Source organism: Agelaius phoeniceus, chromosome Z, assembly GCF_051311805.1.
Source record: "Agelaius phoeniceus isolate bAgePho1 chromosome Z, bAgePho1.hap1, whole genome shotgun sequence".
Lineage (NCBI taxonomy): Eukaryota > Metazoa > Chordata > Aves > Passeriformes > Icteridae > Agelaius > Agelaius phoeniceus.
Genome location: NC_135303.1, coordinates 53,125,626 through 53,138,779, shown reverse-complemented (window position 1 = coordinate 53,138,779; position 13,154 = coordinate 53,125,626). Strand labels below are relative to the sequence as shown.

Sequence of the window (13,154 nt, the reverse complement as noted above, 5' to 3'; positions counted from 1 at the left end):
ACATAATATTCAAGCAGAGAATTAAACAGCACACCAGGATAGGTACATAAGTAACTATGTCTAAGCAGCCATGAAATACATTTCAAACAGTTAACTTCAAAAACATTGCTTCAATAAACTACACTAGTTACATATGATTAAATAAAATCAACTTCACCACCTTGATGATTTTAGAAGGGGAATTAACAGTTATCAAACAAAAATACAAGAAACTTTGCGGCATTATCTGAACTACCCTTTTCCTTGCATAAGGCCTTCAAAATTTCCAGTGTCTGTGGAAGTGTTTGCTTCTTTACCACTCAGATTTAATTTTCTCTGTTTTCAGTAGTTTGAATGAAATGATAATGCCCAGGTAGTAATGGCCAGAGTAGTAATGGCCCTTGTAGTTTCTGCCAGCACAATGGGTTCTCTGGGTTACAAAAACCACATATTTAATACCCAGATGACTTTTTCTCAATATTTTCCATGAGACAAAAAATTCAACCACCATTGTTAGCACAGAAACTCAAACCACTGCAACTGCTTGTAATCTTCTACCCACAGTCTGATTGCATTCACTGGGTCATTGGTGTAAATGTGACCTAAGGTTAAAAGAATTAAGTAAATAAAATCAGACTGAAAGAACTAAAGTATACAGCTACAGATTCAGAGCAGCACGGGGATGCGCCCTGCTAAGCTGGACCAAATTAAGCACTTGCCATATACACATCACATCCTAATAGACATATGGTTTTCAAGACAGCTTGGAAACACTAATTTAAAAGAAGCAGATTATGGATTAAGCAGAGCTCAGTGACATAAGGCAGGGGGAGCAAGAGTGAGCACTGGCAAAGCTGGCTCCTTGTGCCAAGTGCTGCCATGTGCAGAGAGTGTGGAGACATTTCAAAAGCAGCCCAGTGAAGCTGCTGGTGGCTCAGCACAAGGTCTCCCTCATTTCTGAAGGGTAGCATTTGAAGCTAGAAGGGTAGCATTTGAACAAGACTTCCCTATATTCATGAAAACACTTCCAAGACAGGAGAGTTAGTACATAAGCAGGAGCCATCAGAAAATCTACACTCCAGCTAATAATTTCTGCAAGTTGACAGCAAATTGAAATCCAGTGAAGATAACTGACAGGTATCCCAGAGAGAAATTCTACCAGGGTAACAAAAAGTCTTTTACACAAATTCCTATAATCTAGACAAAGAACTGCTACCAGAGGCTATCCACAGGGATGGGAAATTCAGGTTTACAAAAAACCTCCTTTGTATAACCCAATACACATCAAAACCTCTTTCAATGCTCACCACGTGCATCAGATTAAGAATGGCATCTGGATTTAATGCTTGTTATCAAGCTTGCGGCTTTGCTGAATTCTACTGAAGCAAATATCCCAGATTTCTGAAAACCAAGATCATACAGGAAGCTCTCATCTGGAGCAGGGATTAAGTTTTAGAAGGGCACTAAAATCTGGATGCAGGAAGGTTTTCTTTTAAATAGACATCAAAGTTAGCCCAGGAAGAGGTTAGTGAATCATTAATATGAAACATTACCACCAGCACTACTCAGTATGTGAATGAAAGACTTAGGGCTGGTCACAGTTTCTTGAGTTGTAGGAGTCTGAATCATTGCTGCTGATAAGACACCGAAATAATAAATCAGTATGAAATGAAGCCATCAGAGAGAAGCTGATTGGAAAAGTGGGCAGAAAAAAATCTTTAAATTGATACAAGCATCTTAGCAGTTTTCTGAAAATAGAGTGCAAGTTACATAGCCTGTACCCCCTATAAAAAGGGGTGCATTTTTTTTGTACTTTCATTCATTTTTGTACTTTCAATTGTACTTTCAATTACATTAATGAATTGTAATTCATTCATTACAATTTTTTTTGTAATTTCATTGGTTGGTGTTTGATTGTTAAATTAGGGCAATTCATTCTAGAAGACAAGCTTGACAGCAATGGAAAAAAAGTCAATAAGAAGCCAAGAAAACAGACCTCTCTGAAATGCCAAAAAATATTACTTCCAGTACCAACTATTTCATACTGAAGAATGCATGAGGTTCTTCAGACACCTGGTGCTTCATTACCCATCCCTTTGTGTAACATCAACACCACAAGCTGATGCAGCCTTATTATGGCAGATGAAAAGCAGGAAGTGCTTCCTATGGAACATGAACCACGTCAGAACTGGAAGTAGCAACCAGTCACTAGTGACCCTAGAATAGGTGCAAGCAGGACACGGCATCCATCTTCTCAGAGTGGAATTTAAAAGCAGGCTGGGAACACAGCTGACTGCCCCATTAGAGAAAAAATGCAATTTGTAACTGTTCATGCATTTATCTGGATGCTCACTAAGAGCGTCCATATAAAGGTTTTGCAATTGGAACCTGGATAATTGTAAAAAAAAAAATCTGATTAAGCACTAGTAAGCTAGAACCAGGGACTGTCACAAAAAACAAACAAACAAAAAAAGGTTCTGCTTTCACAGTATCACAGAATTAACTAGGCTGGGAGAGCCCTTAGAAATCCTGAAGTCCAACCTATAACCTAACACCCCCTTATCAACTAGAGCACAGCACTAAGTGCCACATCCAGTCTTTCCTTAAACACTTCCAAGGATGATGATGTATCTACCACCTCCCTGGGCAGCCTATTCCAATGCCCAATAACCCTTTCTGTGAAGAACTTTTTCCTAATGTCCAGCCTAAACTTCCCCTGGCACTTTGTGTTTGCCTAATTATTTTTTGCCATCCTATCAGTTAACAAGGCCACTACGTTAAGTTTTAAAATAAGGTGAAGAAAATTGGAGAACATATTTTAGGGAGTAACATGCTCTCCAAAAATCACTTCTGTTTTCCAGAGAACACAAACTACTGCTTTTACTTTGTCTGACAGGTAAATCTAGCAGGAAGATAACTGAAGAGATGGAAATGAGATTTTCATCTCCACTCTGGGGACAATGCACACAATATGCTGAGACAGTTCTGGTAGCAGTTTCTGCTGAAATAGTTTAAAAAAGATGACAGCTTTGGTCTAAATTAGTACTCAGTTTATCACACCAATGGATTATTAATTACAAGTCTACAGGCTGTAAGATCTCATGAGGAAGAAAAACAAGTGTATGTGGTAGCCAGGCTGCAATCCTGGCTGGCAGGGGGTAACAAGATATTCTGAGGAAAACAGCATAAAATTGTGGTTATGGTCCAAATTCAAACCCATCACATCTCACTAGGCAGGGCTGGGAAATACAGCTGCTCAATCACGGCCAGGGCGTAGCAGTTATTACCAGGGTACTGCTTCAAGCTCAGACATTACTGAATCAAGAGTTTCACATTAGCAGGGAGAAAAAGCTGAAATATTTATGCTGAACTGCAAAAAAAGAAAGGCTAAACTGGGAGGTCAGGTAAACTTCTGCAAACAAATGGTACAGAGAAGAAAATACACACCTAAGTGAATCCCTCTCCCTCCTGACAGAAGACATCCCAAAAGGCATTTGGGTCTCAAAGCCCCCAGTGTGAAGCAAGCTTCTCCTCTTATACATACCTAGTCACACTACAAAACTGGTGCAGATTCTACTCCCTCGCGGTCTCCCAGAATTGTGTACATTAAATTCAAATGGAGAATACTGCCATTTTGTGACCCAGGCAGTTCATCTCTGCTGACAGCCCATGCAGCACCCAATCCCCAAGCAAGCTGGAAAGCTGAACTACACAACTGAACAGCAAAGGTGCTGCTTCACAGAGGTACTCCTGCACGGGGGGCGCCAGCTCTTTGCCTTGGCCTCAACAGAATTCTTGACAAGCTGCTCTCTCAAAAGGGTGGCTTATTCAAACTGTGTGAGGGTAAAAACTGGGGAAAAACTGGGTTTTTTACCAGTGGAAAGCTCTGAAAACCATGCAAGGGCTTTGTTTCCCCTAAGCCCTGCGCTGACACAAGATGCAGCCTGCAAGAGTGAGTGGTGAGCGTACAAAACACCAGCTGGTGTGCACAGGACACGCTGCAGCAGGCGTGCAGCCCCAAGTGCTCCACACACATTGCAACAGCAGGAACCACTAAGGGCTGCAGCTGCTAGTCCCAAGGGGACTGAATCTCCCAAGGTACTTTAGGGTCTTTCTTCATGTTTTGATCATTTATAAACTATGAAAAGCCACACAAGATGTTTCCCAACTGCACCTTGTTACCCATTCTGCAGGAAAAACCTGTACAAGTGCAATCAGCTGCACACTGTGAAATGCAGGAAAACAATAAATGAATGAAATCTTCTGAGGAAAAAAATAACAAGACGCTTTTGGTTCTTTTTTTTTTTTTTTGTGGTTTTTCTTTTTTTTTCTTGCTCTCCCCTTTTTTAATTTGATGCCTGATACTTTTTAATTTGCCTTATGCTTAAATTATTTTCACAGTGAACTTATTCTAGTCTTTACTGGAAAACTAATATAAAGTTAAAACAAAACAAAACAACCAACCAAACAACAACAAAAAATAATCCCAAAAGCAACAATCAAAAAGAAAAAAAAAATAACCAAACCAAAAAGGTATTCACACCTTTCCAGATATTTCATACTGTGACCACAGTCTTTCTACATTAAACTGCACAGCAAAGGAAATTTTTACAAAAATGTTTCAAAATCTGATGCTGGTACCAGAATTTAGGAATGAATCATCCACATCACTAGTAAAAATTAATTTTCAATTTTATTACAGAAATCACTATAAAGTTCACATCAGAGCTCAGGTAACTGCAGCACTTATAAAGGTGTTTAATGCTGTTGGTTTTGCATGCAGACTTGGCTAGGAGGGTCTCAGCAGGCCCCATGTCTGAAAAAATAAATGCCGGCATTGTAGTAAGAAAATTACACTCCTAATAACAATCTAAAGTACCAAAGGTATGTTTAATGTCTGTGAGTTTTATGCTAAATGGATCTGCAATATTTACCCAATTTTATAAAACTTCCAAGTCCTTTTCTCTCATATATTAAAGGAACAATCTTAATTTTTCAATTGGTTTTCCAAATGCATCCTAAATAAAAATTAACATGTGGCATGCCAGAGATCTGCACACAGGAAAGGTTTGATAGTGCCACAGTGTTGTTAAGCAATGTATAATCAGTGCAGAAATAATTGAAAAAAAGAGGTACAAAACCACAAAATTACAAATTAACGGCTATGAAATAACTAGCCAAATACAGCGAAATTAAGTCAAATAGCACGTGATAAAAGGTCTGTTGAGATGACAATTAATAAAGTGGGATATGAAATTGTTTAACAAGGTGCCAACTTACCCACAGGAAGATAAACCAGCCATTTATTAAGCATACAGATTAAAGTCATGGTATTGCTTCAGGAAAGCATCACTGCTCAAATCTCAAAATGTACTGCATAAAAATTTGAAAATTTTCTAAAGTGTTGAAATATTTGTGCAGTGGATTGATTTGTCCTGGAAGATTCAGAGCTTTTCCTGTCAAGGCTATCAATTAAACCATTCTCACATTTCAAAAACTAACATTGCATCTCTCCAAAGCTGTAATTAAGAGCCACTTACCAACTTCAACTGGTTATAAAATACAAGTGTATGAAAAATTGCTATTTGATATTGGTGTTCTTGTAAGAACAGAGAAGTAACAACCCAAGTAAAGTCAATTGTAAGATAGTGATATGCTGTAATTTAAATGCTGTCATTTGCCACTCCGGACAGACACTTTGTGCAGCACAAAGAACACTCCTAGGCAGGCTCATTCTGCTCTGGCTGCTGCACACCTCCATGCCTCTCCTCACTGAGCTCTACACCAGACCAGACCACCCCAGGGCACCATGGCTGATGCAATCATGCAAATGATGCAAAAAAACCTCTCCCAAGAATAAATTACTCATTTCCATGGGTAAGTCAGTCTCTGACAGGTGACCTCCTCCTCCTGAGGAAAAAAAAATTTCCCCATCCTTCTGCATGTCTTTCAGTGCAACTTCAGGCTCCATCAAAGAGGAATCTCTAGTGACTTACTTGCAATTATGATTCTTGCAAGTTATGGATCTTTTCTTCCACAGATGTGGGAAACTTTCTTGTACTCCCAAAATAGCATAACCACAGGGAACAGGCATTGTACATGTTATCAGATACCCATCTCAGTATCTCCATGAAATAGTAACTCCTTGAAAATGTATTTCCAAGTTCTCAGAACTTTTATGTCGACACTACTGGGGTTTTTTTTTGCCAAGAATGAAAACAATCCAATATGTAAAATCTCCAGCTACAGCTGAATCAAGGGAGGGAGTCATCTTGAAACCATGGACACAGAGAGGCTTGATCTGCAGGTAAAGCACAGGGTTCTTCGGTGTTTGATTATAAAAGCATTTAAACTATTGCACAGTACACTCACCATATTTTAGTTTTGTCTGTGAAATTATGGACATGGAGATACTACTCTAAAGCTGGGGAAGGAGGTGCCAGTAAAACATCTTCGAGCAAAACCAAAACTCTGGAAGAAACCTGTTCCTACTATACCTAATTCCAGCAGAACACACCAGAGAAATTATACAGCAGGTGCGTACATCACCGACTCACTGTCTCTCTCCCCTGAACCAGATGGTGCAGTATTTTGTTCAATTTATCTGAAACTTGCCTGAACTGCCTCTAAAAGTTTTTAAAATTCTGTAATGGGAGAGAAAATTTATATTAGAGAAAGTACACAGGAAACCTAATGTTTGCCCATGCACATATGGCAGACAGGTCTCTGGAGAAATGTGAGAATCTCTGGGGGAGCAGAAACAAAGTGGGAGCAAATTTACCAAGGGAGTTTATTCCTCCCTTTTCCAGAAGAGCAGCAGTATTCCATGCTTGAAAAAACTTATTTTTCAGAAAAAATATAGCAGTTTGCCACTAGTGCTGTTCGTGCTGTATCCACTTAACTTTACCTTATGGAAATGAGACAGTTACAGGGTTGTAAAGTCTTATCCTCAGGCAAGCTTTCAGGTTAAAACATGTGGGATGAGTAAGAGATGAGCAAAATAACTCACCAACTCCTGTTGAGTTTCCAGACAGCTTGAAACAGATATTTACAATTAAAAAAGGGAAGAGATTCAGCAATTCTGATAAAATAACAATTAAGTTAGAAACTTAATTAAAAATAAGCTTTGAGGTTTTACTGGATGATGTGGCAATCTATGTATTTGCATCATACAATTACTGATGCCACATCCTTTCTTGCAGACAACCAGGCACAATGTTTAACTCTCTGCCAGTCTTATTTAACCCTTTTGCTCCTTGCAAACACATTTTACCTTATATTCATAGCTGAGAGAAATCATGTTCCACTAAAGCTATGTTAATATAAAGAAGTATCAACTGACATTGAACAAATTTGAACAAATCCTAAGAGAGACCTCCCTTGCAAAAGCAATTGTTTAGCCACCCCACCCAAGATGAATTCATATATCCTCATGTGCAGGACCCAGAAAGATGCAAATATTTGCACCAGCTCCGTGTGCTGGTCTGCATTTGCTGGTTTGTTTGTTTTATAAATCAAGAGACTGAAATCGTTAATTCTGGGTAAGAGAAGAGTGTGAATGTGTCAGCCAACTGCCTTGCTTCCCAAAGGGAGCAAAAACTCTATCCATAATACAAAGTCCAGTCCTTCCCTGCTTTGACAGGCATCAGAAGCGCTTCCATAGCTGGGTCACCTTGGCCCCACCCTGTGCCATTACTGTATCTCTTGGATTTCAGGTGGTTGTTAAACAAGTTTCTTCCAGTATTCACCCTTACACCTCCTGAGGAACGGAGCCCACACTGACTTTAGGACACTGTACCTTCCTTCCCAAATTGATTACTAGGGCAAATACAATTACTGACAACTTTTAAGAGCAGCATCAGCATCACGTTAAGATGGGCACTGCTGGATGAAAGAAAGTAATTCTAAAATGAATCTAGGTCTGTAGCACAATTATCAAACTGTTTAAATCTTCTGTGCTATTATAACTTTTTTTTTCATAGTGGACTACCATGTTTCTGAATTGCCTATCGCAAAAGTGAACAAATTACTGCTGAAAAGTGCTTTCCAATCTGAATGACTCTAGTCTATGAAAGAGCCTTCATCCCACTGTTGCTCCTTGTAGCCATGGAAATACAAATAGTGCCTTTGTTAAGATCTATGCTAATAAAGACTTAAGCATTTTGATCTGCTTCCACATAACACAAACAGAGATGCCAATATGGAACAACACTACTTTTTATATTCAATCTATATACTTTCTTCTTTTAAAGATTATAGTTACATATGAAGACCTGTTTTGATCCATTAAATCATACTTAGTTTAAACCAGCAATTACAAATTGTAATTTGTAACAATCCAAACAAAAACTGGGAAAAAAAGCTGAATTGCAGTGAAAAAAATAGCTTTGTCCTCCTGTACACCTCAGATAATGTATCTGTTATAAAATGGAAGTTATTACTGTATGTACTTCACCACTTGAAATAAGATGGAAAAAGGAATGACTGACGTAGTCCACAAAATATGCTAAGTTCAAATTCAATAAAAGTGTATTTCTTAAACTGCATACACACTGACAATGAAAATATCTGGCTGCTAAACATCCATATGCAATCCTGATTCACTGAATTCCTTCAGCATGCAAGTGAGCCAAATAAGATCAACTGCTGATCAACACACTAAAGTGATAGCTGAAATCAGAGCCTCCGTGATACAGCACGGTACTCGCAGTCACTTATTCTTGCTAGGAGCACAACAGCATCCTGATGCATGTTGGCATCCCAATACTGCCTCTCTTTGTTCTTGTTTTCCCCCCACCCTCAAACATCACAAAAGTAAGATTCATACAGTACATGGTGACATAGCTAAACCTTTAATGCAGAAAGTGCTGGCTTATACAGGGGTCCTCCAACTTACCTGTGGCTTGGCAGAAGAGGTGGAAGGGTCCCCGGACACTAACATGCTGTGCCTGGTCACTTAGGAAAGGTGGCAACAACATGACCTTTACGGGGTCTTTGCTAGACCAAACATCAGGCTGGGTACTGGTGGGTGAAGGAGGTGAATCACTTCCCACACAGGACAAAAAGGAGGTACCAGTAGGAGGGAAAGGTATAGGAGATGAGGCTGTGTGACAGAAGAGGACAGAAAAGAAAGTAAAAGGGTACTAAGGAAAGAAGTTGCAAGAAATACATCACACAATGAAGAAATAATGCAAAAAAACAAATGAGTTTTAGAAAGGTAGTAAGACGAAGTGTCCCTAGGCCTCTGGAGAAGAGCACTTTCCTCCTTCTCCCACGCTGTTTTTCTCCCGTCCTTCCCACCTCCCCACCCTGGGTTACAACCCATTCAGTTGAAGCTGAGAGGCTGCTTCAAATTAATTACGAAGTTTTTACATTCCCCCCAAGGAAATCACAAGGAACATTAGTGCTTGCCAAAGGCAAAGTACTGTGTCACTGTGTCACATTTCAGAAAAGCCAAGATGTAATACAATTTCTTTTAATATTTATTCTGTTATATGTACATAATTAAAAATAGAAAAATAAAACCAAACTGAATCTTATAAAATATAAACTGTTTACACTAAGATGGTCTAAATTATGTTTGCATGAAGGTTCAACACAGAAAAGCAGCCCAGGCATACTGCTATTTACTGTTAAAATGTATTCTACTTCTAGCAATATTTACAGAACGAAGCAGTGAAAGGAACAATTCTTCAGGACTGTACTGCACACATAAAATGCTTTTACAGACAAACAGTGCTGCTGTGAACCAGGCTGAGAACAAATGCACACTTTCACGTTAGCAGGAATGATTCACATAAACAGTTCAAAGGACTGATTGTTTAAGCAGCTCCAGTTTCAGTCTCCAGTTGCATAGGAGAGTGAAGGTATCATCCAGAAAGGGTGACGCTGCAAGTATTTGTCACAAAAAGAAGCTGAGTTATTTCTGAATCTGAAAAGAAGAAAAAAAATCAGCAACGTTTTCTCATCAGGCTGTGTCCTAACAGTCCATTCCAGCGAGTCACTGGCTGAATTGTTGGAGTTAATTCTTCTTGATTCCTGTTTTGCTTCCACAATGCAAGAAACCTCTTTCCTTGTCACTGCTAACTAACAGTTGCTTGCCTGTACTGTTCTATAAACTAAAGAAAAAAAAAATCCAGTTTTGTATAGAAAATAAAATGTGACTATGTCCAGCTGGCTGGCTGGTGGGGGGGAGGAAAAAAAAAAGGAAAAAAAAAAGGGAAAAAAAAAAAAGAAAAGCATTTGTTTCCTCCTTCCCCATTCCCCACTTACTCCATGTTTTGTACTGATATTGTTGTACCTACATTTCTAGAAAGCAGCAAAGAAAAGAGCCTTTAAACAAGATTATCCCTGAGTCTTACACAAATCAAGGCAATGCTATCCCCATTATACCTTAAAATCTAAGATACTTGTAGAGCAGTTAAAAAAATTAACTTTAACCAACTAAAGATACCTAGTGTGCCAAAACACAAAGCATAAAACTAAAAACAATCACTAGAAGCAAAGAAAAAAAATGTCCCAATCTGGACAAAAGTCTGTAATTTACCAATCTGATAAACTAAACTCAATTTCCAATTTGGAATTAAATGAAACTAGATCTTTTTTTAATGGCAACTAAAAATATGTGAAGACTGAAGTACTTTTTAAAGCCAACTGAATTATAAAGTTACTTTTACTCTATTGAAGTATATGGCCAAAGAACAAGCAAGTAGCTTCACTAGAGCAAAGTGCTCAGTGGGGGGGAAAACTGGGAATAAACAAGTGGTGATCTGAAACTGGCCATTTGAAAAAAACAGAAAAAAAGACAGTACAACACAAGATGCTATGGTCTCCAGACAAGTACACCACTTCTCTAATCTGCTGAGATCTGAACGAAAATTTGCTTGCTGTACAGCTTAAGCATGTGACCCCTGCTATGGCTTAGCTGTCACACCCAGGCTCTCCGTGCTCAAATAGCCAGCCGCAGGAGCACAGCTCACTTCCGCCGCCGAGAGGCACCCCGGCTCCCTCAGTCCCCCTCCACGTCCGAGTCGGCGTACTTGAGCTCGCACTTGACGTCGAAGGGCTTGTCCTTGGCCCCCTCACGGGAGGCCTGGGAGTCCCCAGCCTGCAGCTGGCTGTTCCCACAGTCGGGCTCCGTCTCGTAGCCGGTGTCGTGCGCAGGCTTGGGCTGTTCCCCGCTCTGGTGGCTGACGCTGCCCTGCTCCACCAGCGTCTCTTTCACACTTTGTTCGCAATCAGAAAAATCTGACTTTGTTTTCTTCTTACCAAGCAGCATCACAGAGCGAAATTTCAAGCACTGCCCTGGCAAGTAGCCTTTGTAACAGTTGTAGGAGAGCAGGCACAAAAAGAGAATGAAAAAGAAGAGGAAGAGAAACATCAACAGGAAGTTATCATTTGACTTGAGGAACATTGTCTTTTCCGGGACTGCATCAGGAATTGAATTGAAGAGCTCTGTGTTGGAGGCTACACTTGTTAGCACAGGGCCAATGGGCTTTGTTAATATCCTTACTGTGGTTACTGGTACCATGTGAGTGGTTGAGATGTGAGCAGTGGACCCCTCAGTTGACACAGCTGACACTTTTGGCACATCACTATTACCTTCTGTTGGTGCAGCTGTTGCAGTGGGGCCCACTGTGGTATGCTGCATTTTTTTCAGTTCCAAAACATGCTTAGCCAGCACTTGGGAAAATTTTTTATTTTTCACTTTTTCTTCTGACAAACATTGGTAAACACCACTGTCTCCTTCTGATAAATTGAAGATGAGTAGTGCCTTCTCCAGCAGACGGTACTTGGGACTCTCCACTCTCAGGACATCATCTTTGAACTTCCAAACTACCTGTGCCAGATTGGACTTTTGAGAACACTTGAGTTCTGCTGTGCTCCCATGCTTGAATGTATGCTGTAGGGGATTCTCTCTTACTTTATCTGGAACATCAAAATAAATGTGCAGAGTATCAGCAATGATTCCAGTTTGCTCTAATCTGTACAGCTTCACCAGACTGTGTTACAGTCCTACTGGAAGCATGAAGATTATGGCATTCACCTCACAAGACCAGGTGGACAGCATGCAAGAATCTCAGTAGAATACCAAGCTGCACGTGGAACATCAAGACAAACTAAGAGACAGGACACCTCAACTCTAAGACGGCCTCACTTCTAGACAAAGGTGAGACCTCACTGATCCACAACTGAGTGTGCACCTGAGAAGTCACTATTTGGGAAACATACTGTACTTGGTCTCACTTTATATCTAATCAGTGCATTTTAAGTAAAGTAGCAACTACAAAGGATCCAAGAGGAAACTGAACTAGGAACTCTCTTCTGAAAAAAAGGATATTTGCATTTATGGCACACCTGCAACTTATGGCATCCCATAAGTTAATAAAAAAAACAACAAGCAAAGCTCTCATGGTGGTCCACACTTCGCTTGGATTATAAATAAAAAGTGAGTACATCAGACTCTTAAGAGCTTTTTTTACTTGCAGCTAAAATCTCCTGTAACTCTACTCCACTTTATGATCTCCTTCATCTGGTGGCAGCAGCACACAGGACAAAGAAAGGACCTGTGGCTACTTGCTTTAAAGCACTATGAAAGGTACTTCAGCTGCTCTATATCATGTTCTAAGTTCCCCCTCCCCTTTCACCATAAAACCAGCTTTTTTTTCAGAACAATTTAATCTGATCTAGCAGCAATAACCAAGCACTTGTCAAAGCTCACAGTAGAATGTCAAATGCTGCATCAAAGAAACAGAGGCCTCTGCATTAGAAGTACTTCTGGTATTGCTTTCATTCACAAGTCACTGTTGAGGTGCCCCCATTCATTTCAGGGGCTTGTGCACTGCACACTGAAATGCATACAAATATAGACAGTTTTTAAGACAACATGCAGGTCGTACAGATGCTCAAATATTCAAAGCAGAATCCCATACCTATTACAATGTAAATGAATGTCCAGGTAATCACAAAAACAAAACTCTCTCACCACTCCACCTAGACATATGAAGGAGCTCTTTGAAGACTGACTCACCAGAACAAGAAGATGCATCTCCACCTATGTTTTGAATCCAGTTCCTGTAAAAGGAAGTCCAGCCATTACAACTTCAAATCTTGTTTCCTAAAGTCTACCCATCCCCTTGTACTAATAAGGGTCATCAAAACAGCAATAGCAGACA

At 39.8% G+C, this 13,154-nt stretch overlaps 1 protein-coding gene across 11 annotated transcripts in view; it reads right to left on the bottom strand.

The window, feature by feature from the left end:
- SEMA4D (semaphorin 4D) overlaps positions 1-13,154 on the bottom strand; it is a 106,400-nt gene that overhangs the window by 12,430 nt on the left and 80,816 nt on the right. For 4 of the 11 annotated variants that reach the window (XM_077171185.1, XM_077171184.1, XM_077171186.1 and 1 more), the window contains exons 15-17: positions 13,010-13,053; positions 11,019-11,907; positions 9,444-9,910 (exon numbers count right to left, since the gene is read on the bottom strand). In XM_077171185.1, the coding sequence (XP_077027300.1) occupies positions 9,817-9,910; positions 11,019-11,907; positions 13,010-13,053 (1,027 nt within the window). In that variant the 3' untranslated portion in view covers positions 9,444-9,816. The other 7 variants (XM_077171192.1, XM_077171193.1, XR_013179778.1 and 4 more) reach the window with 5 other exon arrangements.